The sequence below is a fragment of the Benincasa hispida genome, chromosome 3 (assembly GCF_009727055.1).
Source record: "Benincasa hispida cultivar B227 chromosome 3, ASM972705v1, whole genome shotgun sequence".
Taxonomy (NCBI): Eukaryota; Viridiplantae; Streptophyta; class Magnoliopsida; order Cucurbitales; family Cucurbitaceae; genus Benincasa; species Benincasa hispida.
In genome coordinates, this window is record NC_052351.1 from 72,993,056 (window position 1) to 73,018,243 (window position 25,188).

Genomic DNA, 25,188 nt, shown 5'->3' on the forward strand with positions numbered 1-25,188 from the left:
GTGAAATATTGACTTGTAATTCAAACTTTTAGCTTCATGTGAACTTCTATCTTGAATTACAATTTATCATGAGACACTAAATCCAGTAAATGAGTATGATATAAGAGATCATGAACAAAACAAGTAAGGATAAAAATTGTTATTTAAAATTTTTTTAAAAAAAAACACAATCACAATTAGAAAAAATAAAAGATACTAAACTTGTGGATGGAGCCAACGAATTTGGTCCTTTGTCCAAGTCCACATGGCTAATATGCTGACTAGATTAAACCATAATCGTGTACCAGGTATATGATTTTTTGCCCATAAAAATCTACCCTTTTTTTTTCAATACTTTTCCCTTCAACCCTACTTTTGAAATTTCTTTCCTATGTATATCATTTTTTTCATTACTCTTAAAAATCCCATTATTCTTAAAACTTAACCCTTTTTTTTCTTTTAGTACACACATCATTATTTTTTTTTTCATATTTCATGGGGAAAAAACGAAACAACCCCATTTTAGGTAAATAAGTAGACTCTATAATTGTGAGGAAGATGGATAAGTATGAAATATAATCTATATATATCATCCATCCATCCATCAAAATATTTAATTTCTATTAATTGATGGAGAGATTCTTCCATAGATAACAAATCTATTGATAAAGAAAAAGTTGTTCAATAATTGTGGGATAGAAATGAAAATAGCTCCCCACCAATGAATTTGTGGGAGGAAGAGGGCACTGTTTAAATAGGGACTAATTTCCCATGCATATTGAAACACAAATAGTCTCTATATGGCTTTGAAGGACACTTTCTATGTATCTCATGGATCTCCCACCCTAACCATCGACGATACCATAAAAGCAAGACAATTCTTCCAAAGTTGGAAGGAGAAGATTTTCCCTCAAAGACCTAAAGCCATTCTCTGCATTTCTGCCCACTACGACACCTCCTATCCTACCATAAATGTGGTTTCGGGTCCCAATGACACCATCTACGATTTCTATGGCTTCCCTTCGAAAATGTACAAGGTAAGTACATAATTAACTCATTGTGCATGTTTTATGTATTTTATTGAATAATCAACCTACCTTTATAAAGATGGATGGGAGACTAAATTGTAAAACGTTGATTCAAATACATAGTACAGCTAATTTAGTTTTACATAATAAAATTATACATCATGTAATTGACAAGAGGTATACAATATAACTACCTGCTGACAAGATCTATATCATGTACTCATCATTTTTCTCTTGTAAACACAAAACTACTGTAAAAAAGAAATCTTCAACAAGTAAAGAAAAGAAAATCTTCCCGTGGATGTAGGCATCTTGGTTGAACCACGTAACTGTGTCACATTCCTCTCTTTCTCCTAATCTCCTTGCAAATCTCTTCATTTGTTTCTCTGTAAAAACAGCACAAACATCATTTGACAATCGAACTACAACATATTCAGAGTATCAAGTAGTATCGAGTTGCATTGAGTAAAAGAGAAAGATCATCGAGTAAGAGAGAGAACATCGAGTAAAGGAGAGAGATCATCGAGTAAGGAAGAAAGAAAATGTTTACTTGATTGAGTTTGCCTTCCGAGCTCAATATTCTATTCAGCCGGTTGAGAAAATCTTACCATACACGTGTTGCTCGATTTCCACCAACCTCAGCTGATCTTATTTGTAGTTTTTGGGCCTTTGGTGGAAAATCTTGTTTTTTGGGCCTGCAAACATCAGAATAACCCAACACAAATACCCACGAACAATATAAGAAAAGAAAATACAGGAAAGAAAAATAGTAATGAGAAGAATTGTAGCTCATACATATTTGGAGTAAACTACACAAAATATATTGGGAGCATACATACAGTTATAATATAATATATTGGGAGCATACATACAGTTAAAATATCCAGCCCCGGGGGGTGCAACACTGGCAAAGAGGGTGAAGGAAGCTCTGATAGGGGCTGGGTTTGAGCGCGTGGACGAGGAGAAGGGGCGAGGGCTGGATCACGGAGCATGGGTGCCTTTGATGTTTATGTATCCAGAGGCAGACATCCTGGTTTGCCAACTCTCAGTACAAACACGCCAAAATGGGATACACCATTACAATATGGGGAAGGCATTGGCACCTCTTAAGGATGAAGGAGTTCTTATTTTTGGGTCAGGAAGTGCCACGCACAACCTTAGAACACTCGACTTTGACGCCAGAGGCTCTGCCAACGCTTCGTGGGCTATCGACTTTGATAAATGGCTTCAACAAGCTCTCCTTCAAGGAAGGTAATTTTTTCATATATTAGAAATGTTTAATTAATTAGAAGAAGATACTGAATTAAGAATATGTTTTTTTTTTTGTGTAGATATGAAGATGTGAATGAATATGAAAAGAAGGCTCCACAAGCAAAAATGACCCATCCAAATCCAGATCATTTTTTCCCACTCCATGTTGCAATTGGAGCTGCCGGAGGCCAACCAAAAGCAAAGTTAATCCACCATAGTTGGGACCTTGGCACCATGTCCTACGCTTCCTACCAGTTCACTGCCTCTTAAATCACCACCTTCAAAGAACACGGTTTGAAAATCATCTTTATTTAAATACATTTTGGAAGTGTTTCAAAAATAATATTAGGAGAGATTATCAAACACATCATATTTTCTAAAATAACATAAAATTAAATCAAACACAATCTAAATCTTTCTTTTCGCTTTTTTTCGTAATTTAAATACAAAATCCGCCTATTTATTTTTGTGACATACTTTTTTATTTGCTTTTTGTTTATTAGAAACTCTCTTGATGAGTTTGATATTGTTGTCAATGTGACATAATCACTGACTCTTTTCGATTTTTTAATTTTAATATTGTTTTTTTATTACTTCATCGGATTACATTTAAATACAAATTTCATACATAATATTTTATGTAAGATTTGGAGATATTGATATCGGATGGAGTTTGTGGGGATCAGATATTAAATTGGAGTTTTGAATTGGGAATATGAATTTAAAAAAAGATTACATACACAATATTTTGAAAAGATTTATAATGAATTGGGAAAGACCTACATAATAATTGTTATTATTACGGTTACCGTAAAGGATAAATTTCAAGAAAAACTTTAATCCTATAATAATATAGACTCTTCCGTACTTTTCCCACTCCATGCTACATGTGTCGTCAATATACTTTTTTTTATATTAAATTTTTACATGACCCCACCTTTAGTTTTAAACAAGGGTATTTGTCTCTATTTTCTTCAACTAACAATCGTCTCTTTCCATTTTTAAATTATATTTTTTGATATGCGTAATTTTAGTTTATTTCATTTTCACTTTCTTATATTTGATTTCAAGCTCTTCATATTTCCTTTTCTTTTTCTTTTTCTTTTTCTTTTTCTTTTCTCACTCTCTTATTTTTATTTTCATTACCAATTTCTTCTTTATGTTCGTTTTATTTTATGTGACATCCCAAATTTTGAAGTAATTTAAATTTAATTATCTTGAAATATTTTAGGTTATTTGAGGTTAAATTGAATTATTGTATCAGGATAATTCAATTTTAAAATTTAAATTTCAAGGTGATTTTGGATTTAATTCAAATAATTCAATTTGTAAAACTGAATTAAATTTGGGGATTTAGAAGTTGACTTTTTTTTAATGGATTTGAAGATTTGGGATTTTGGAGGGAATTAATTTTGTTTGGGATGAAAAGATGGATTTTAAAAAGGAAAAGGAATTTAAATATATTTAAATATTTAAATATGGTTTTAGGATTTTGGAGAAGGAAGAGCAATATATATATAAGCTTAGGAGGGAATAATAAAAAAAAAAGATAAGAAAAATTATTTCAAATGATAAAACTGTTGAAAATATTTACAAAATATAGCAAAATTTTAAAATTATCAATAATAGACGCCTTTTAGAACTATCAATAATAGATGCTAATAGACACTGATAGATTTCTATCAATATCAATCAATATCACTGATAGAAGTCTGTCAGTGTCTATCAACATCTATCATTGATAGTTCTAAAACTTTGATATATTTTTCTATATTTAAAAGCAGCCCTAAAAAGAATCTCCTTCTCCCCTCGCGTATGCAGGGGAAAATTTCACAAAATGACCCAAAATCCAAAGAACCAATGACCTCTTTGTTAAAACTTTTCTTTGACCTTTTGCCCATGCGAAATTCCAAAATTACCCCTAGTTTTTAAAAAGCCTTCATACTGCACCATATTTCTTCTTCCTTCAATGATTTATTCAGCCCTTCCTTCAATGTACATTCATTACAACACCAACATTCCATGAAAAAATTTATTCCCAACTTATATTCTTCCAATAGCATTGAAGAGAATGGAATGTCACTCTCAGTATTCACTTTCTGTCGAACTCCCCACAAAATTCTCTCATTATTCTCTCATAGCTTTCTCTCAGAGTTTTAACCCAACATCTTCGTTGATCGCATTCATCGTCAGATTCAGTCCACATTTCTTCTTCCTTCAACAATTTCTTCAGCCCTTCATTCAATGTACGATTTCTTGTCCCACATCGCTTTCATAATAAGTGTCGTTTAGCATTAAATTACAATACGATCATTTATAAATGTTTACACATTATTATGCGATCGTGTATAAATTACTATGTGATCATTTATACATTACTATGCGATCGTTTATACATTACTATGCAATCCTTTACTATGCGGTTGTATATAAATTACTACACGATCGTTCATAAATTACAATACGATCGTATAATAAATTATAAACGATCTTGTAGTAATTTATACACGATCGTTTAGTAAATTATAAACGATCGTGTAGTAATATACACACAATCGTTCATTACAATATAAACAATCGTTCATAAATTACTAGACGATCGTGTATAAATTACTACACAATTGTATAATAAATTATAAATGATCGTATAGTAAGTTATATACGATCACATAGTAAACAATCGCATAGTAATATATAAACGATCGCATAGTAATTTATACACGATCGCATAGTAAAAGATCGTAGAGTAATGTGTAAACATTTATAAACGATTACATAGTAATGTATATACGATCATTCACTTATCAATGATTTGTTTATCCCATTGTAGATCAATGATGCTACTTCGCATCTTTGTACGATTTGGTAGGGTTTGGGATGAGTCCAGAAGAAATTATGTTGGTAGTCATATGAAAGGTCTGAAAGTCAGAAATGATATAACAGTTAGTGAATTAGTGAGTATGATGCACCAACGCTGAATATCGATCCAGATATGTTTGATATACACATCAAATGTTACTACAATCTATTTGTCCTAGTTCCTCCAATTGACATAGTCGACGATGAAGATCTTAGCTTTTTTTTAGAAGAAACTGATGCATCCCGGATACCGTTATTTGTATCAGTTACACCTTGCGAAAATCATAGAGTACACATGGACGATATGTACCAGTATTGCAATCCAACCGATCAACCCATTTCACCAGTCTAAATTGTGGGTTTGCAACCATTCTGATACGCAATATGTATACCATGTCTTCACTTGATGATCATATTGAGCCATATAACTTGGAGGATGACCGAAGTGAAGCTTGTTTGGTCAGAATAATGAAGCCAGATGTACTTCACAATTCGATACTGAACATCGATATGGACAATCTTCAAGACTACAAACTTCTCCAACACCTAACATCCATGTTCCAACCCCACCTGCTCCTGTTCCACCCGTTGTGATGCCTTTTGGTTCTAATGCATTCCATCGTTCCAACTAAACCATTTGTTGATATACCCAAACCCTCAGAGGGCCCATTGTATGATGACTTCATCACAATACCTCATGACTGTCGGAATGACGAGGATATAATGGTCGGTCAAATTTTCTTTTCGAAATATGATTTGTCAGTTAAATTATCAATGCTTACAATAAGAAAGAACTTTGACTATCGTGTAAAAAAGTCAACAAAGAGCTTGCTAAGTATCTGGTGTTCGATGGAGGAATGCAAGTGGATGGCCCGTGCAAAAAAAAAAAAAAATGAAAGAAAGTGATTCCTTCAAAGTGACGAAATATCTCAGCGAACATACATGTACTCTTGAAATGAGAACTGATAATCATTGACAAGCAAAAAGTTGGGTTATTGAACACTTAATCAAGTCCAAATTCCAACAAGTTGGTCGAACCTACCGCCCAAGGGATATAATTGAGGACATCCGCCGAGATTATGGAGTGAACATAAGTTACGGGCAGGCTTATCGTGCTAGAGAGTACGGATTGGTGTGTGCATGAGGGTCGCCAGAAGGATGATATGCTATTGTTAGGGCATATGGCGAGACACTTAAGCTTGCAAATCCAGGTACGATATTTGAAGTTGAAGTAGAGAACGAAGAATACTTTAAGTACGTCTTCATGGCACTTAGTTCGTGTATCAGGGGCTTTCTAAACTGCATCTGTCCAATTGATGGGACCCATTTGCATGAGAAATACAAAGGTATGTTGTTAATCGCAATGTGTACCGATGGCAATAACAACATATATCCTATCACCTTCAGTATTGTAGATGGTGAGAATGATGCATCATGGACTTGGTTCATGACTCATTTGAAAGCTTCGATAGGAGACGTTCCTAATTTAGTGATTATATCAGATCGTCACATCTCAATTGCAAAGGCTATTGCAAGTATATTCCCTGGTTGAAAAATTTAAGAATAATGACATAATCCCACACTTCTACCTAGAGGTAAAAGCTTATAGAATGTCTAACTTTTAGATGTATTGGGCTAAGCTCCATCAATATCTTGGTGTGATAGCCTATCTTCAGGAGGTCGGATTATAATGGTGGGCAAGGGTTTATCAAATCCATTGTAGGTATGACAAGATGACGATAAATATAATAGAATGCCTCTTCCAGTGTTGAAAGATACACGAGAACTACCAATCACAAAGCTATTAGAGCATATCCGCGAGTGGCTACAAGGTTAGTTTTATATCCGACGTACACATGCAATGGCATGCACAAACATTGTAACTGATTACGCAATGAGTATTCTTAAGGAATCGAAATTTATCTAGAACATATTGTGTTTTCCCGGTGGATATGCATATAATTAATGTGGACGATGGATATTTGGGGAGGTTGGTTGATCTTCGTTCATGGACATGTACGTGTATGGAGTTTAATTACCGCGAGATCCCGTGCTCCCATGCAATATCTGTAGCGACCCTGAGAAACATTAATGTACAAACATTATGTGCAAAATGGTTTACAGTTGAGTGTGTGCTTGTTGCTTACGTCGAACCAATCTTCCCAATCGGACACCGACAAGAATGGGTTTAAAGACCATATGTTGGAGATTTTGAACCAATTCTAATACCATAAAAGGTAGTACATGTAGGTTGACGTCAAACCGTCAGGATACCTTTAATTGGAGAGGAGCCACGACAAATACATAGGTATAAATGATGTGGTTAGAGAGGACAAAACAAAAAACGTGCAGACAAACATTGATAACACCTGGCACTAGCCCATCTAGACTAAACAATATGTAATTTTCTTAGGTCATCGCTTAGTTTTTTCTCTAAGATCGCTTAGCTATTTATTTGCTTAGTTAAATGTACAACACCACAAATTTAGCACAAATTTATCTAAACGATCGCTTAGTTATTTTCTTAACTATTTATTTGCTTAGTTAAATGTATAACACCAATTATATTCTACAAATTTAGCATAAATTTATCTAAATGAACGTATAACAAAAACTAAACAATCACATAACAAAATTCAAACGATCGCATAACAAAATCTAAACGATCGCATAACAAAATCTAAACGATCGTATAACAACAACTAAATGATCACATCACAAAAACTAAAGGATCACATAACAAATATCTAAACGATCGCGTAACAAAAACTAAATGACCGCATAACAAAAACTAATCGATCGCATAAATAGATATCTAAATGATCGTGTAATAGTTAGCCAAATGATCGCATAACGGATATTTAAACGATCGGTAACAGTTAGCTAAACGATCACATAACAGATGTCTAAACGATCGCTTAGTAATCTCTACCCGATCGCTTAGTAATATCTAACGCTCCCGTAATATTCTTTAAACGCTCGCTTAGTATTCTCTTAACGATCAGGAAATGAACGAAATGGAGGGAGACCCTATTGTTGTAAAGTATTCGTAGAGATGTGCGTTCACCAAACGGTTTGAAGGTTTTTTAAAAATTAGGGGTAATTTTAGAATTTTGCATGGACAAAAGGTCAATGGTAGAAAAGTTTCTAGGAAGAGGTCATTGGTAGAAAAATATTTAGGTTTCAAGTCATTTTGTGAAATTTTTCAAAAAGGTCAATGGTAAAAATCTTTTTAGGTTTTGGGTCATTTTGTGAAATTGTCCGGTATGCAACTGTCAGCCCACCCACTCCCCCTTGTGTTTTCAAGCGCACCACTCCAGTCCTAACCTGCCGCCACTCGTCCACCAGAAGCGCCGCACCACCTCAGAGTAGTTGGCCAGCCGTCAGCTCGCCTTCAGTAGTCATCGCGCCATGCTCAAACCGTTCGTCGCTAGTCGGATTAGTGTCTCCTGGACTGCCATTCACCAGATCTGCACATTTTCCCATCACCCAATCGCTCGTCTGCGCGTTCAGTCGTCGCTCAAGTGCCATCTGTGTTCATAGCTGTTTGTGATTGATACACGGTGCTGCCAATCGAGTCTGCCACTGGTCGTCCACCGATCTGAATGCTATCAATCGCACTCAAGGGTCTGAGCTTCGGCTTCCACTCGCAGTGGTTGTCACATCGCCACCACTTTGTGTTGTTGCTGCCAGCACTGGTTGTTACCAAAAATCTCAGTTTTTGCGGAGTTTTTTCTTAAGTTCTTCAAGTTTTTTTTTTTTTGACAAATTGAGATGGATTCTGATTGTTGTTATGTTTTTTTTTTGGGTGATAAATTGAAGGTTCGGAGGAGTTTAACATCGGAAATTGATTTTCAGTGGCATCCGTTATTAGTGGATTAAGTTGAGTTTTATGAGTTTATTGTGAAGTTTTGGCTTGGGAGTTGAATAACATAAATTTTATAGACTAAACTTGCTCCACCCATGTTGTTTTAGTTTTAGATTTGAGTTTTCTTGGAATTAATGTGTTGTCCAGTGGAGTCGAAGGCCAATTTTGAGGCGATCGTTGGATCGAAGAAGTATTTTGAGGCGATCGTTGCAAATAAATAATGGTTATGGGCACATTATTACTTGTTTTGCTAATTTACAAGCGAGATTCTTGTTCAAATCCAATGAAAGTGAGATTTACAAAAGGTAGCATTGCAACGCTGCCCTTGAGCGTTGCAACACTACTCACAATTCCAGTGAGATTCCATGTACAAATAACGAGATTTCAAAGTTTCAAGCGAGATTTCGTTTCGAGCGAGATTCTGATGGAATTTTTTAGCGAGATTTCGAGTTCAAGCGAGATTTTGAATCGAGTTTGAGCGAGATTTCTAGTTCGAGCGAGATTCTAATGGAATTTCAAGCGAGAGATCAATTTTGAGCGAGATTTTGAGCTAGGAGCGAGAGACCAAGTTCAAGCGAGATTTTGAATCAAATTTGAGCGAGATTTCGAGTTAGGAGCGAGAGATCTAGTTTGAGCGATATTTTTTAAGCGGTTTTGATGAGTTTGACCCATTGACTGAGCGAGGACCATCGAGAATTTTTTACTGTTTTTCTTCAAACTTACTCGATTCACCTTCAAAAGTTTTTTGATTGGTTCGGTTCAGGTGGTTTTCATCTAGTTCAAGCTATTTGGGTCCGATTTAGAGCGGTTCAAGCGATCCAGAAGTGGTTTGGAGCTATTTCTTGTTGTTTTTGTAATAATTAGGCCTTTGTTTACTTGTTTGTGCCAAAACTAAAACCATATCAGTATGTGTTTAATTATTTATGCATGTGATGTATGATAATTAAATAAATCTTGTATCTGTATACAGTATGCCATGTAGATTTAAAATCCCACCATAGGAAGCATGTTACATGCATTATGTATATGTTATAATCTGTTATAATATATAGAATGCATGTTTAGAGTTTCTGTTATTTAATATAACTGTTATATTAAATTTGAATGTCTTTGAGGCATGGTGTAGTTGTAAGAGCATGTCTAATTTTTATAAGCTGTTATAAAATTGAGTTAGACATTAAAATCTACAACGAAGATAAGTTGCATCCTCACTTAGGTTAAAAACTTGTTTGAATAGTTAAAATAGGTCGTTATCTTATAAATGACAATTACAAACTCAACCGGTATATAATCCTGTCTAAGGCTGGGTACTTAAGTTGACGGTCCACGAAACACCTCCTACCTGGGGATTATGGCCGAATAATTGAGTGTTGTTAATCGGTTTTATAAGCATACATGAGTGGTGTGAGGTAATAAAACGGTTTATCACCTAGACAATGTAGGTTAAAATCCAATTATAAGCGTTATACTTGATAAACCACTTAGACTTAGGGTTGTGTTATTAGCCAAAAAGAACCAAAGTATAAATCTACCCATATTAATAGAACACTTCAGTGGAAGTTTAATAACTTATATATGATAAAGTTATTAGACCACTTCAATGGGAGATTAGTAATATATACAATACGTTATTTTTAGCTCTCACGTCCCTAAGAGTTCACAATCAAGATTTAAGCGATACTTTGTGTCACCCTGGGAGTGACCTCCATATGAAAAGTATTTTTTAACATAAATCTAGATTTCGGTGAATAAGGGGAAGTCATTCAAATACAAATCAATTATATGATACATAGATTTTAACTGCCACGTCTCCATATAGTTCACACCATGAGATTCATATGACACTTCATGTTACCCTGGGAGTGACCTCCATACAGAAAGTGTTTGTATGAGTCAATAACAAGGTGAATGGGGGAAGTAGTTCATAGTAAGTGAGTGAAGGAATTGTGTCAACATGTCTTGTGGTCTCTTCCGTTAGTTTGAACTGTGAGATTCCCATGTTGCACCTACTGGTTTGCTTTGGGCGGCCTTTGCTAGTCGTTTAACGACGGTTATCCCCTTAGAGGGTTGTAACATAGGATTAGGAACAACTGAAACTCCAGAAATGGATAGGATTTCTTAGGTCCATTCCCAACCTTGACTCTCCATTCCAGTAGCATAGTTGGGGCCGACCTCTGACGTCTGAAAATGGAGGGTTACACTTATAGAATTACTAAAGAGTTAGTAATTTCTGACTGAAAATGGTAACTAAACGACTATAAGAATAAGAGGTATCCTGCAGATAGTGTTTGGTCAAAATTGTTTACTTTTGTGAAGGAGTATCTGACTGCCCCTTGCTAGCACGTATTCTGACTCACTATAGTATCGTTACAAATAAATAATGGTTATGGGTACATTATTACTTGTTTTTCTAAAATTTGATTTTGGATTTAGTTGCAATTTTCTAATAAAAATTTGTTTAAAATTTTTAGCATATTTAACTCTTCTAGAATACTCACCTCCAAATTAAATAATGGTAAAATCGAATCAACAAACAAATTACTAGCAATTGATAACACTAAAAGAGTTTTAATAGAGGATTGTCCTCTATCTCCCAACTCAACTAAAATTTTGAATAATATAGATGAGAATGCAAAATTCGAACGACAAGATAAATATGATTTACTTGTTATCGAAGCATTGTTTAGTGGAAAATGATAAAACCTGGATAATTGATTCAGGTGCCGTTAATCATGTCTGTACTTCCTCGCAGGAAACAAGTTCCTAGAGACATTGACAGAAGGCAAAACATTCTTTAAGGCAGGGACCAAGGAAGGTGTTTCAGTTAAAGTAGTGGAAGATATGAAGTTATTTATAGGAGATAAGTATAATTATCTGAAAAATGTTTATTATATTCTTTCTATGAAAAGGAATCTAGTATCTATCTCTTGTTTGCTAGAAAAAAATTATAAAATTTCTTTCAAAAATGATGAAGTGTTCATCAATATAAGAAGTAAACAAATTTTTTCTGCAAAATTAGAAAATAACTTGTATTTGTTAAAATCGATTGAGGTCAAAGCCATTTTCAACATATAGATGTTTAAAACTGCTGAGACTCATAAGAAAATGAATGTTTCTCCAAATGCCTATCTTTGACACTTGAGACTGGGTCACATAAATCTCAATAGGATTGAGAGACTGGTTAAGAACGGTTATCTAAATAAGTTAGAAGTCAGTTCATTACCACCTTGTGAATCCTGACTTGAGTGTAAAATGACCAAAAGATCTTTTTCTGGAAAAGGTGTTAGAGCCAAAGAACCCTTGGAACTCGTACACTCAGACCTTTATGGTCCTATGAATGTTAGAGCTAGATGAGGGTATGAATATTTCATCAGCTTCATTGATGATTATTCTAGGTATGGGCATATTTACCTGATGCACCAAAAGTCTAAAACATTTGAAAAGTTTAAAGAATATAAGGGTAAGGTTGAAATCCAATTAGGTAAAAAAATTAAACCACTTCGATTAGATCGAGGTGGTGAGTATATGGACATAGAATTCCTGAACTATCTGATAGAACATGGAATCCAATCTCAACTCACAGACCCTAGCACATCTCAGCAAAACAGTTTGGTAGAAAGGAGAAATAGAACCTTGTTGGACATGGTTCGTTCCATGATGAGTTATGCTCAGTTACCAAATTCTTTCTGGGAACATGCAGTTGAAACTGCAATGTATATTTTGAACATAGTTCCCTCAAAAAGTATTTCGGAAACATCTTTTAAGCTTTGAAAAGGACATAAAAGAAATTTACGTCACTTCAGATTTTGGGGTTGCCCAACACATGTATTGGTGCAAAATCCTAAAAAGTTGGAACGTCGTTCAAAAGTATGCTTGTTTATAGGCTACCCAAGAGAAACGAAAGCTAGTTTCTTTTACGATCCTAAGGAAGACAAGGTATTTGTATCGACAAATGAAAATTTCCTGGAGAAAGACCACATGAAGAATCATCAAACTCACAGTAAGCTAGTAATAGAGGAAATGTCCAGAGAAACAACAAATGCATCAACAAGAGTTGTTGATAGAGCAGGTCCATCAACAAGAGTTGTTGATGAAACTAGTACTTCACATCATTCTCAAGAGTTGAGAATGCCTCGTCGTAGTTGGAGGCTTGTGCAACAATCTGACCGGTACATGGGTTTAACTAAAACTCAAGTCATCATACCAGATGATGGCTTGGAGGATCCATTGTCATTCAAACAAGCAATGAATGATGTGGATAAATACTAATGGATTAGAGCCATCGACCTTGAAATGGAATCTATGTATTTCAATTCTGTCTGGGATCTTGTAGATCAACCTGAAGGGGTAAAACCCATCAGTTGCAAATGGATCTACAAGAGAAAACGAGACCAAGCTGGTAAGGTACAGACCTACAAAGCAAGACTTGTGGCAAAAGGGTTTACCCAAAGAGAGGGGGTAGATTATGAAGAAATTTTCTCTCCTGTTACCATGATAAAGTCAATTAGAATACTCTTGTCTATAGCTACATTTTATGATTATGAAATATGAAAAATGGATGTCAAGACAGCCTTTCTGAATGGCTATCTTGAATAGAGTATCTATATGTCTCAATTAGAAGGGTTTATTGAACAAAGTCAAGAGTAAAAGATTTACAAACTTAATCGATCCATTTATGGGTTGAAACAAGCATCTAGATCCAGGAATATGAGATTTGACACTGCGATCAAATCTTATGGCTTTGAACAAAACGTTGACGAAACTTATGTATACAAGAAAATCGTTAACAAAACTGTCGCCTTTCTGGTGTTGTATGTTGATGATATTCTACTTATAGGAAATTATGTAAAATTTCTAGCTGACATTAAGAGATGGTTGGCTACGTAGTTCCAAAGAAAGATTTGGGAGAAGCACAGTATGTTTTTGGGATCCAAATAGCTTGGAATCGCAAAACAGAACATTAGCACGCTCTCAAGCATCTTATATAGACAAGATGTTGTCTAGATATAAATTGAAAAATTCCAAGAAAGGAATGTTGCCTTTTAGACATGGAATTCATCTGTCTAAGGAACAAAGTCCTAAAACACCTTAAGAGGTTAAGGATATGAAATGAATTCCATATGCATCAGCAGTAGGGAGTTTAATGTATGCAATTTTATGTACTCGTCTCGATATATGCTATGTCGTTGGAATAATAAGCAGATTTTAGTCCAATCCTAGATATTATCATTGGACTGCCGTTAAGAACATTCTCAAGTATCTTCAAAGAACGAGAGTTTATTTGCTCGTGTATAATGCTGAGGATCTGATCCTTACTGGATACACTGATTCTGACATCTAAACGGATATTGATTCTAGGAAATCAACTTTGAGGTCAGTATTCACTCTGAATGGAGGAGCAATTGTGTGGAGAAGCATCAAGCAGAGTTGTATTGCTGACTCCACAATGGAAGCTGAGTATGTAATTGCAAGTGAAGCAGCAAAAGAAGCAATATGGCTCATAAAGTTCCTGACTGACTTGGAAGTAGTTCCTAATATGCACCTGCCTGTCACCCTTTATTGTGACAACAGTGAAGTAGTTGCAAATTCAAATGAACCTCGAAGCCATAAACAAGAAAGCACATGAAGCGGAAGTACCATCTCATCAGGGAGATTGTACACAGAGGAGACGTGATTGTGACGCAGATAGCCTCACAAGACAACTTAGTCGATCCATTTACAAAGGCGCTCTTGGCTAAAGTATTCGAGGGTCACCTAGTAAGACTAGGTCTACATGATATTCATCATTAGAGAAAACGGGAGAATTTATGGGTACTTAAATGCCCTAATTGTATTTATACTTTTTGTTCTCTTAATGTCATTCAATATTGTATATATTTGTATATATTGATCCACTAGAGTTTTAGTCCAAGAGGGAGTATTGTTGGGTTTTATGTCCTAAAACTCGCAATTTGTAAAAGATAAACATATTCTATAGTCAATAAACTTATTATTGATTCTATAAATTGCATATGTGAAAGTCTAAATCCAATAAACTAAGATCCATGACTATTATATGAATACTTGAACTTTATGTAGAGATATAGAGATGGATCATGTTCGAGTAAATAGCTAAAGCGATCTATAGTACATGATTAAGGTTGGGTACCTTATTCTGGTAACACTATTATATGCGACCTACTATGTAGTTGTTACAAGTTGTTGTAAAGATACTACAAATGAAGTGATCCAAATTCATTCATGTATTGACATGAGGAGTGGGGGCATCCTATGAAATGAGTTTGCATAAGATCGGACCAAGAAATAAGTCACTCTTACTTTATAACGTTGTTTACTGTATAATACTAACTATTTCACTTAGATGACCTAGGTAACTCGATCTTAATCCTGGGCTAACTATGAACTCCTATTTATTCGGGATTATCTTTAGATTTGCATAGGTGAGGGTTGACTCAACAACGTTGGCTTAATAAGCCTCCCATTTTAGGGATAAGATCGGGTAGATAGCTTGAGACATAGGGTGCAAGATGGAATTCACGCTACCCGATTTAGGGATAAGAGAAAGGTTGTTCTCTTAAGTACTAAATTCAGGTCTTGAACAAGGGGCCCCACCCTCTCACTAGGCTGAGAGGGATCTGGTTTAGTGACTGGATCACAAACCAATTGTTCATTAGAGGATCAGTAGGAACTTAAGGAATAAGTCACGATCTCGGGGGTAAAATAGACATTTGATCTAGCCGTTATTACGAACAACCTGTGAAGGGTCGACTTATTAATTATGGTTAAATCATGTGGACATAATATATCTACAGGGAGAGGAGTTCAACTATGGACTTTAGTGGAGTGACCCATTAGTTAACGAATGGGGATTAATTCGGTTTAAAGAGTTTAGCCAATTAATCTCGAATCTTTGGAGTTCATGATCTGTAGGTTCATGAGGTCCCCCTACTAGCTCGTAAATGGATTAGCTTTAAAGTAGCGGGATAAGTTAATTTGAAACGTTCAAATTAGAATTAAACGGAATTGGATAATTAATTAAATATTTAAATGTGATTTAAATATTAAATTCATGAATAGGGATTCATGAAAGTGGAATTTGTGTAAAATTAATTTAATATTTGATATTAAATGAATTTGAATTAATTAGAATTAATTAAAATTTTTAATTAATTATTTATTATTAATTTTATTAGAAAATTAATTTATAAAATTAATAATAATTTCATTTTTGTAATTAAGTTGATTTTGAAAATCAATATTGAAATTAGAAATTTGGAAAAAACACCAAGTTGGAAAGTTGGTTTCCTCCACTCACTTAACCTAGATGCTCACACAAAATCCACTTGAATTTTTATTCACTCTTCAAGCATGAGCTGCACCTCATGTAGCCTCCTTCTATGCATGAATGTCTTGCAAAAAGATGGAAGTGGAAATCGAGCATGTACAAAATTAGAACTTGCTGAAGTTTTGTTGAAAACTTGTGAGGTTGAAGAAGGATTCTTCAAGTTGCATCAGTGGTGTTCTTCTCCAAATTCCCTTCATTCGAACTTATTTTGAGTCCCACAACTCAATCTAAAGCTCCAAGAGAATAGTAGAGAAGATCTTGAGGTGGTTCACAAGAAGAATTGGAGAAGATTTGCAGCTGAATTCAAGTTTCAAGAGGTTTTACAAAGATATGACTTGAAACCCTCTTATTGTTGTATGAGCATGCTTTATTTACAGTCAAAATTAATGAATTAGAATGCTTATTGATCCTTGTTACTTCTACTGCATGCTGATATACTCCTTCAATCATGATCTAGAACTTGATGAGGTATTTTAAGAGGGATGAAGAGGCCTGAATTAATTCAATTTGATATGTTATGAGAATGTATGAGTATGATGTTTAAAAAAATGATAGGATGACTCATCACTCAATATGCAGATGTTAAATAGAAAGCACTGTCAACAACTTTAACAACAAAAATACTAATAGCAAGTAAACAAGTAAAGACACACAGTAGTTGGTAGCCAAGTTTGGTGATAAACACCTACGTCTAGGGGTAGAGTGCCGAGAAAAAATAGTCTACTAATATTAAAGAGTTAAGTAGTTTACAACCTAGTACTTATCTATAATACACCAACTAGCTAACATAGAGCTTAACTCACACGTCACCTAGGCTCTCCTAGATGTAAGACTCCCTCTCAACTGAATTTAGACTCCCCATAAGTATGTTAATGTCTAACACTTCAACACCTGACAGTGTGTGACTCCTCTCACGACGATATCTTTTCTCACGTCAGTGAACTCTCTTCATTGATGAATCTTAGAATCTCCCTAAGATGGAGAACTCTTCTGAAGTTGAGTCTTAGGCTCCAACTAAGACTGAGAATCCCTTCTCTAGAAGCTATGGCTTAGGATCCCCTTAAGACATTGAAAATCTTCGATGTGATGCATTTAATAGATGAAGAACTTGCACATCGGAATAGTGAGCAATCGAGCAAGAACACAATGTAGAATAGTTTGGTCAAAGTACAGAAATCGTCTTGCTCAATTAAAAAAATGTGGTGGCCCTAAATGTTTTTCAAAACTCTCTTTAAAAAATTGAATCCAATAAAGGAAATAAGTCCTCATTTGGAATAAAAAGTCGCACTTCAAAAAAGGAACCTACCGGACTAAATAGCATAGTTGGATATTTCTAGATAAGGAAAATATTCTATAGGAAAATATTCTGATGTCACAACTGGATGTTAAGAATTTATTTGAAACATCTACAAAACCACTACCTTAGATAAAATTATAAAGCCAACAAACCAAATCTCCAAAAAACTCCCCCTTTGGCTTATACTTTTTTTTTTATAGACAGAACAAAACAAACTACCATTCAACAAGAAGCACAGATGTCTGAAAGAAAGGCTTGAAAAAAATAATAACATCAAAATACAAAATACCAAAACATATAAGTTCCTAGAGCAAAAACACAAAACAAACGAAAATCATGAACAAAATTTAGAACAAATAACCAACTAGGAACAACATCTAGACAGAATTGAAACTGACCAACCACTCTCCCTTTCTGGCGGTAAAAAAATCATCAACTCCGTGGTTGAGAAGAGGAAGCTCTTGCATCCTTGGACAAGACGAACCGCATGATCAATAAAACCTCATCCACTTCAGCCTTTCTCTCTTAAAGCTGGCACACCAAAAATGCAAGGTCACGAGATTCAGTGGAAAGTAGTTGAAGAATACGACCACCAAATGATGAAGCTATTAAAGCTCAACTTGAGCCATCAAGATTATAAGCTATCGTGGTAGTATCCAGATCAGGAACATGGTGACCCTACAGAAGTTTAGGGTTGATGGAGAAGAGACTTGGAGATGGTCCAATTGAAGGATCCCAAATCGAAGGGAACCGTGAGCAGAAGATAGATCGTCCCAAATCCATTTGTCATTGACTGTAAATTTTACAGTAAATAAAGAAATAGATATGCATTTATATAAACTAAAACATGGTATTAAAAAGGTTTTAGAACCTTACATTTGAAAACATTTCTTCAATAATCCCTCGAACAGCACACGAACGTCTTGAAGACTATCTTTAAAAAAACTTTGATCAAGAGCACGAACACTACCACAAAGGCTTCCTTGGTATTCACAGATAGAGAACCCAGGACTTGTGGGCTCTGGCTATTTTGGAATGAGGGAATTTTAGTAGTAAGGAGGAAGGTTTGACATTGTTCACTAACAACTCAAACTTGCACACAGAACTCTTCTGTTGTTTTCCAATGTCAAAAATCGACCATCATATTGTGGAAGAAAGAGACTCTCTCCCGTCTTTCAAAAACCAAAATCCACCAACCACCCACGTAGAAAAGAGGGGGAAGGAATTGTAACTCCCTCCCTCACTTTTATTTAAAATAAAATAAAAATGATATTTAATATATATAAGTATAAATATGTTAACTAACTTATCATATTATATATATATTAAGTTATATGTTATATTATATATAACATATAACCTATAGATTTAATATTGTATCACATACAATATAACTTATAGTTTTTTTTTTCTCTTTTATATGACATTTAATATAAATCACAATTATATTAAATTTAACAATTATGAATCCAATTCATATTAATAATATTTGAATCTTATTCAAATATTTATTTCCTCTCAATTAAGCTATAATGTATCAAATACATTATAATAATTATATCACATATAATTAGAATAACTTAATTATATCATATATAATTAAATCCCTATACTAATTTGAACAATTCAAATTAATCCAAAAACTGATTCTCATTTAATCCTATTAAGCTACCGAGACGATTTTATGAACCTGTATCTTGAAGCTCCAATGGTACATGAATAATTAATCAAACTCTTTAATTAAATTATTCACCATCCATAGTCGAGCACTCCACTAAAGACCGACAACTGCACTCTTCGCACTACAGATATATTTCTGTGTCGATTGGATATAACCAATCAACAGTACGATGACCACTCACAAATTGCTCGTAAGTACAACTAGGCTAAAATTACTGTTTTGCCCCTGTAGTTACATCTAACTCCTTAAGTACCACTGATCTCTCTAATGAACAATAGATCATAGTCCAACTATCTCTCGAGCGAGGAGAAGGTATAGCGCCACCCGAAATTAGCCCTTAAGGAAGCAATTTATCTCCTTACCTCGACCTTGGGGAATGAGTGAATTTCTTCTTGTGTAGATGTGTTCCCAGCTCCTCAATAAAACGAATCCCCAAAATGATAGGCTTGTTGAGTCGACGATCTGGCCACTCTCACCCATACAAATCAAAGGACCGGCCTCATAGGCAGGAGTTCATAACTCACTCAGGATTCAGGTCATGTTACCTATGGTCATCCTGGTGAAATGTAAGTCTCTATTATGAACGACGTTATATAATGAGACTAAACGTTTCGTGATTCGGTCTTATACAAACTCCTTTGTATAGAATATCTTCGCTCATATGTCTATACATGAATGATTAAGATCAAATCATTTGTAGTACTTTACAACAATTGTAACACCTACAAAGTGGGTCATACTCGTAGTGTCACTAGGATAAGGTACCCAGCCTTATCAATCTACTACAGACCATTTACGTTATCACTTAAACATGATCCACTTGTATGTTTCCACATACATGTTTAAGTTACAAGATAACTTTGGATGTTAGTTTATTGGTTTGTGGTTAATGAAATAAAAAAAATGGAATAAAATATCATATATTTTATGAAATAGACAATGAGTTTGTTCGATACATTTACAAACTATAGGACCCTACAAGATTTAGGCATCGACCCCGACAATCTCCCTCTTGACCTAAAGTTGGTGGGGTGTACAATATAGTCAAAATACAAAGTACACAAATAATAAACTAGTGCATAACACGCGCCCAGTATAAATCTCCCACTTATTCTAGTCTAGACATGATCTGTCCCATAGACCCATACTCTGCAGGCGGCCCTCACACACCTTAGCCATTAAGGTATTTGTAAACAGATCAGTAACGTTATGCTCCGAAGCTATATGCGTGACAATCACGTCCCCTCAATGCAAATCTCTCGGATGAGATGATACTTTCGCTTTATATGCTTCCCGCACTTGTGATTCCTAGGCTCTCGGGAATTAGCCACAGCACCACTATTATCACAATAAAGTGTAGGCTTTGATATGTCTGGAACAACTTTCAGATCAGATCAGTCACAATAAAGCCGCTACATACTCAGCCTCCATAGTAGAGTCAGCAATGCACCCTTGCTTGGTGCTTCTTCATACTACCACTACGCTAAGAGTGAACATTGATCCTGATGTGGACTTCCTAGAATCCTTAGTAGCCTAAAAATCAAAGTATGTGTATCCCGTAAGGATCAAATCCTTAGAACCATACACGAGCATGTAGTTTTTTGCTCTCTATAGATACTTGAGAATTTTTTTAATGGCGGTCCAGCGATCTAATCCTAGATTAGATTGATATCTACTGACTATCCCCACTGCATGATAGATGTCAGGTCTCGTACATAACATCGCATACATCAGGTTGCCAACAATCGAAGCATACGAGATCCATCTCATTTCCTCAACCTCTTGAGGTGTCTTAGGACACAACTCCCTAGACAATATCACTCCATGCCTGAAAGGCAATAAGCCCCTCTTGGAGTTCTGCATCGAATATTTGACAAGCATCTTATCAATATATGATGCTTGAGACAGAGCTAGCATTTTGTTCTTTTGATCTCTAAAGATCTGAATACCCAGAAAAAACTGAGCATCTCCCTAATCATTCACTTGGAATTGGGTCGCTAGCCAGTTCTTAACTTCAGTCAGTAAACCTACATCATTCCTAATGAGTAGGATATCATCTATATATAACACTAGAAAAACTACTGAACTGTTGTTGATCTCTTGTATACATAAGGCTCATCAATGTTTTGATCAAAGCCATAAGATTTGATCACAGTATCAAACCTTATGTTCCAAGATCGAGTTGCTTCAGTCCATAAATGGACCGATTAAGCTTACAAACCTTTTGCTCTTGACCTTAGGTTATGAATTCCTCGGGCTGCTCCATGTAAATGGTCTCCTCAAGATTTCCATTAAGAAAGGCAGTTATGACGTCCATCTGCCAAATCTCATAGTCATTATATGAAGCAACAGACAGGAGGATCCGAATAGACTTAAGCATGGCAACATGTGAGAAAGTCTCCTCATAGTCAACTCCCTCTACCTGGGTATAACCCTTTTCCACTAATCTAGCCTTGAAGGTTTGCACCTCCCAATTAGCACCCTATTTCCTCTTGTAGATCCATTTACAACCTATAGGTTTAACCCCATCGGGTTGATCTACAATATCCCATATGGAATTGAAGTACATAGACTCCATTTCGAGATCCATTACTTTGATCCATTCATCTTTGTCAATATCCTCCATTGCCTTATTGTAAGACAATAGATCCTCAACTTCACCATCAGCTATCATAACCAGGATTTCTGTTAAACTCATATAGCAAATAGGTGGGTTCGCAACCCTCTCACTACATCGAGGTTCCCTCAATACTTGAGGTGGATTTGACCTACTAGATGATCTCAACAACTCTTGTTCAGGTACTTGGTTCTTTAACAACTTTTGTTGAAGATTCAGTAGTTTCTTTGAAAATTTCATTCAACACAATCTTACTTCTGAGCCTATGCTCCCTTACGTGGTCTTCTTTAAGAAAAGTAGCATTTGTCGATACAAACACTTTGTTTTCTTTAGCAACTTTGACTGAAAAAGTTGCTCAGTTGTTTGTTTCTTCTGTTTGAGAAGCTTCTCTTCATGGGCTTGTAAGGAACTCATAAGTTTATCAATGGACATTATACTCAAATCCTTTGATTCTTCAATAGCTACAACGATGAAATTAAATTTTTCATCCAATGAGCAAAGTATATTTTCTACCACTTGCTCATCATCTATCGTCTCACCATATCTTTTCATTTCATTTACTACTGCTAGCAATCTTGAAATATAATCTAAAACCGATTCAGATACCTTCATAAGTAGTGATTCATAATCACCTCTCAATTTTTGGAGGTGAATCTTCTTAACTCGATCTACTCCTTTGTATTTATTCCCTAAAATTTGCCATGCCTGATGCGCAGTACTTGCTCCAAAAATCTTCTCAAAATTTGGATCATCGATGGCTTGATGAATGATGGTGAGAACCTTTTGGTTTTTCTTTCTTGTATTTTGCAAAGCTTCTCGTTGAGCTTGATTTAAAGTCGCATCACTTTCTGGTTCTTCATAACCATTATTGACAATGTCCCATACATCTTGTGAACCAAGTAGAGCTTCCATATGAATACAACAACTTCTATAATTTTCTTTCATGAGTCTAGGCACTTGGAAGAGAACCAAATTGTTATTTGCCATTTGCAAAAACAATTATTGTTGGAAGTGTGTGATAGATACTCACAAATAAATAACCAACAAACAATTATTTGAGAGGAAACAAAAACACTTTTAATTGAAAGACTCTTCAAACTTGCTTCACATTTTGGATTGAACTCTCTTTGTATGTTCTTCTCTACACACTTAGATACATCAACAATATTAATGCAATCCTATTTAAAGGATTTTTATGGGTAAACATAAATACATAATTCACACCCTAATTAAATATACATGGAACAATTGAAATCCTACACTTAATTCATGTGAAACTCTACTAAAGTAATTCTTACATTAACATACTTAATTAACTCTCATCTTTTAATTTTTCCAACTCTCATAAATTAATTCATCTATAACTCATCTAATTAGAATATCACCAATCCATATATATTTCAAGGGTCACATGAAGATATGTTAGAAATTTATCCTAGCATAATAGTACACCGCTTGAATGTTAAAAGGAGATTTCAAGTCAGTGGAACAAAAGCGATGAGCATTTAAGTAATAATGAAATGAAAATCACAGTAAACCAAATAGACACCTTACTCCAGACCAAATAGTTCATTAGAGAAGTCAAATAGATAGAAAAATTATAATAGATTTTATAATTAGGTAAAAAAAAAACTAAAAATATAGTCCATCTTTAAAATATTTATAGATATATTACAAATTGACTTGTCAACTTTTAAATTTTTTAAATATTACAAAGTTTGCCCTTCTGACTCCCCAGCTTCTCTTACCGATTTATCTCCCTCTACTGATTTTATCTCATTCTCTCTCCCTCTCTCTCCTTCATAAAAGCATCATTTTTCTTAAAAAGTAATTATTGTCATTATTTTTATTTATTTTTTTTAAAATAGACGGGTTTGAGTCTTTGCTCCAGGTTTTATCTCCGCATCATTTTTCCTTAAAAAGTAATTATTATCATAATTTTTTTTAAAAGATAGACAGGTTTGAGTCTTAAATTCAAGATTTGAAAGTATATAATCATTTTTACAAATACCTAAACACCAACGAACTAATTGCCATATTTTATATTTGAAACAAAACGTTAAATATAAATACCAAATGAAAATAGATTTTAAAGAAACTACTTTTTATAGTTATCAAATTTGTTCATCTTTTAAAAATACTTTTTAAAATTTGGAAATAAGAAACAAAATAATATTTATCAACAAGTTTGTTTCTCAAAAAATAAGAAACGAGAACATTATCAAATGGGCCCATAATTTTTATTTTATTTTCCTTTTTTGTATGACTTTAAAAGTATGAAGTCTATTAGTAATAAACTATTACCATTGATAGCCTATGATATCACTGATAGACTAAGTCATAGTCTATCAATGATAGACATTACTTCAATCAGTGGTAGAAGTCTAATACTTATAGACTTATATCAACTATTGTATAATAATTTATTAGTAAATACTTAAGATCAAATTAAAAGTCTAAAACTTATAAATTTATTAGTAGCTATGAGTGATAGACTTCTATCATTATGACAAAATAATATAAATCTATCGATGATAGCTATTGATATATTAAAGCTTTATTTAAAATGTGAAAATTTTGAATTTCGTTTAAATTGATGATATTAGTGATATACCTAAACAGATATCAATGATATTAGTGATTTGACTTAGATAGATATTAGTGACATCAAGGATATTAGCGATATTGGTGATATGACTTAGGTAGCTATCGGTGATATCCGTGTATCAATAATATCAATTATCAATGATATTAGTGATATAAAAATGATTTAGATAGATATCAGTGACATCAATGATATCAATGATATTCGTATATCTGTAATACAATTATCCACATATTAGTGATTTGACTTAGATAAATATCAATGACATCAGTGATATGAAAAGATTCCACTTGTAGTTCATTAATTAACGGTGGAAATGAATCACTAAAAAAAATAGTAAACCTGGCAGAATGGCGGCCCGAATATCTCTAAAACTAGATTACAACTATTTCTAAAACTAGATTCCACAATAGCCATATTAGTGAAATTTTGGGGTTTAAACTCATAGATAGTCACGGTCCAAATATCTCTAAAACTAGATTACAACTATTTCTCCCATGGCCAACTCATGGCTTAAAATGAATGCTAGTGAATAAAACCTGAGGTAAGTTAAGTCATTTTCTGACGAAAAGATTATCTTTGGAAGGAAAAAAAAAGTCTAATTATTTCCAATGGAAATAATCAAACAAAAATAGGGGTTTGGTTTAGCTGTTCACTG

At 34.3% G+C, this 25,188-nt stretch overlaps 2 protein-coding genes across 2 annotated transcripts; one reads left to right on the forward strand and one right to left on the reverse strand.

Annotated features, from left to right (window-relative positions):
- Positions 1-779: 779 nt before the first annotated feature.
- On the forward strand, positions 780-2,528 carry LOC120074378 (extradiol ring-cleavage dioxygenase-like). Its single transcript, XM_039027479.1, has 3 exons — positions 780-1,016; positions 1,882-2,258; positions 2,339-2,528. The coding sequence occupies exons 1-3, from the start codon at positions 780-782 to the stop codon at positions 2,526-2,528; spliced, it is 804 nt and encodes a 267-aa protein (XP_038883407.1).
- A 19,670-nt stretch (positions 2,529-22,198) lies between these two features.
- Positions 22,199-22,912, reverse strand: LOC120073707. The gene has a single exon (XM_039026508.1). The coding sequence runs from the start codon at positions 22,910-22,912 to the stop codon at positions 22,199-22,201; it is 714 nt and encodes a 237-aa protein (XP_038882436.1).
- Between the last annotated feature and the right edge of the window lie 2,276 nt (positions 22,913-25,188).

Coding starts and splice junctions, on each gene's coding strand:
- LOC120074378 (XM_039027479.1), top strand. CDS start 780: ATGGCTTTGAAGGACACTTTCTATGTATCTCATGGATCTCCCACCCTA. Junction 1,017..1,881: donor TCCCTTCGAAAATGTACAAG/GTAAGTACATAA, acceptor GCATACATACAG/TTAAAATATCCAGCCCCGGG. Junction 2,259..2,338: donor CAAGCTCTCCTTCAAGGAAG/GTAATTTTTTCA, acceptor TTTTTTGTGTAG/ATATGAAGATGTGAATGAAT.
- LOC120073707 (XM_039026508.1), bottom strand. CDS start 22,912: ATGGCAAATAACAATTTGGTTCTCTTCCAAGTGCCTAGACTCATGAAA.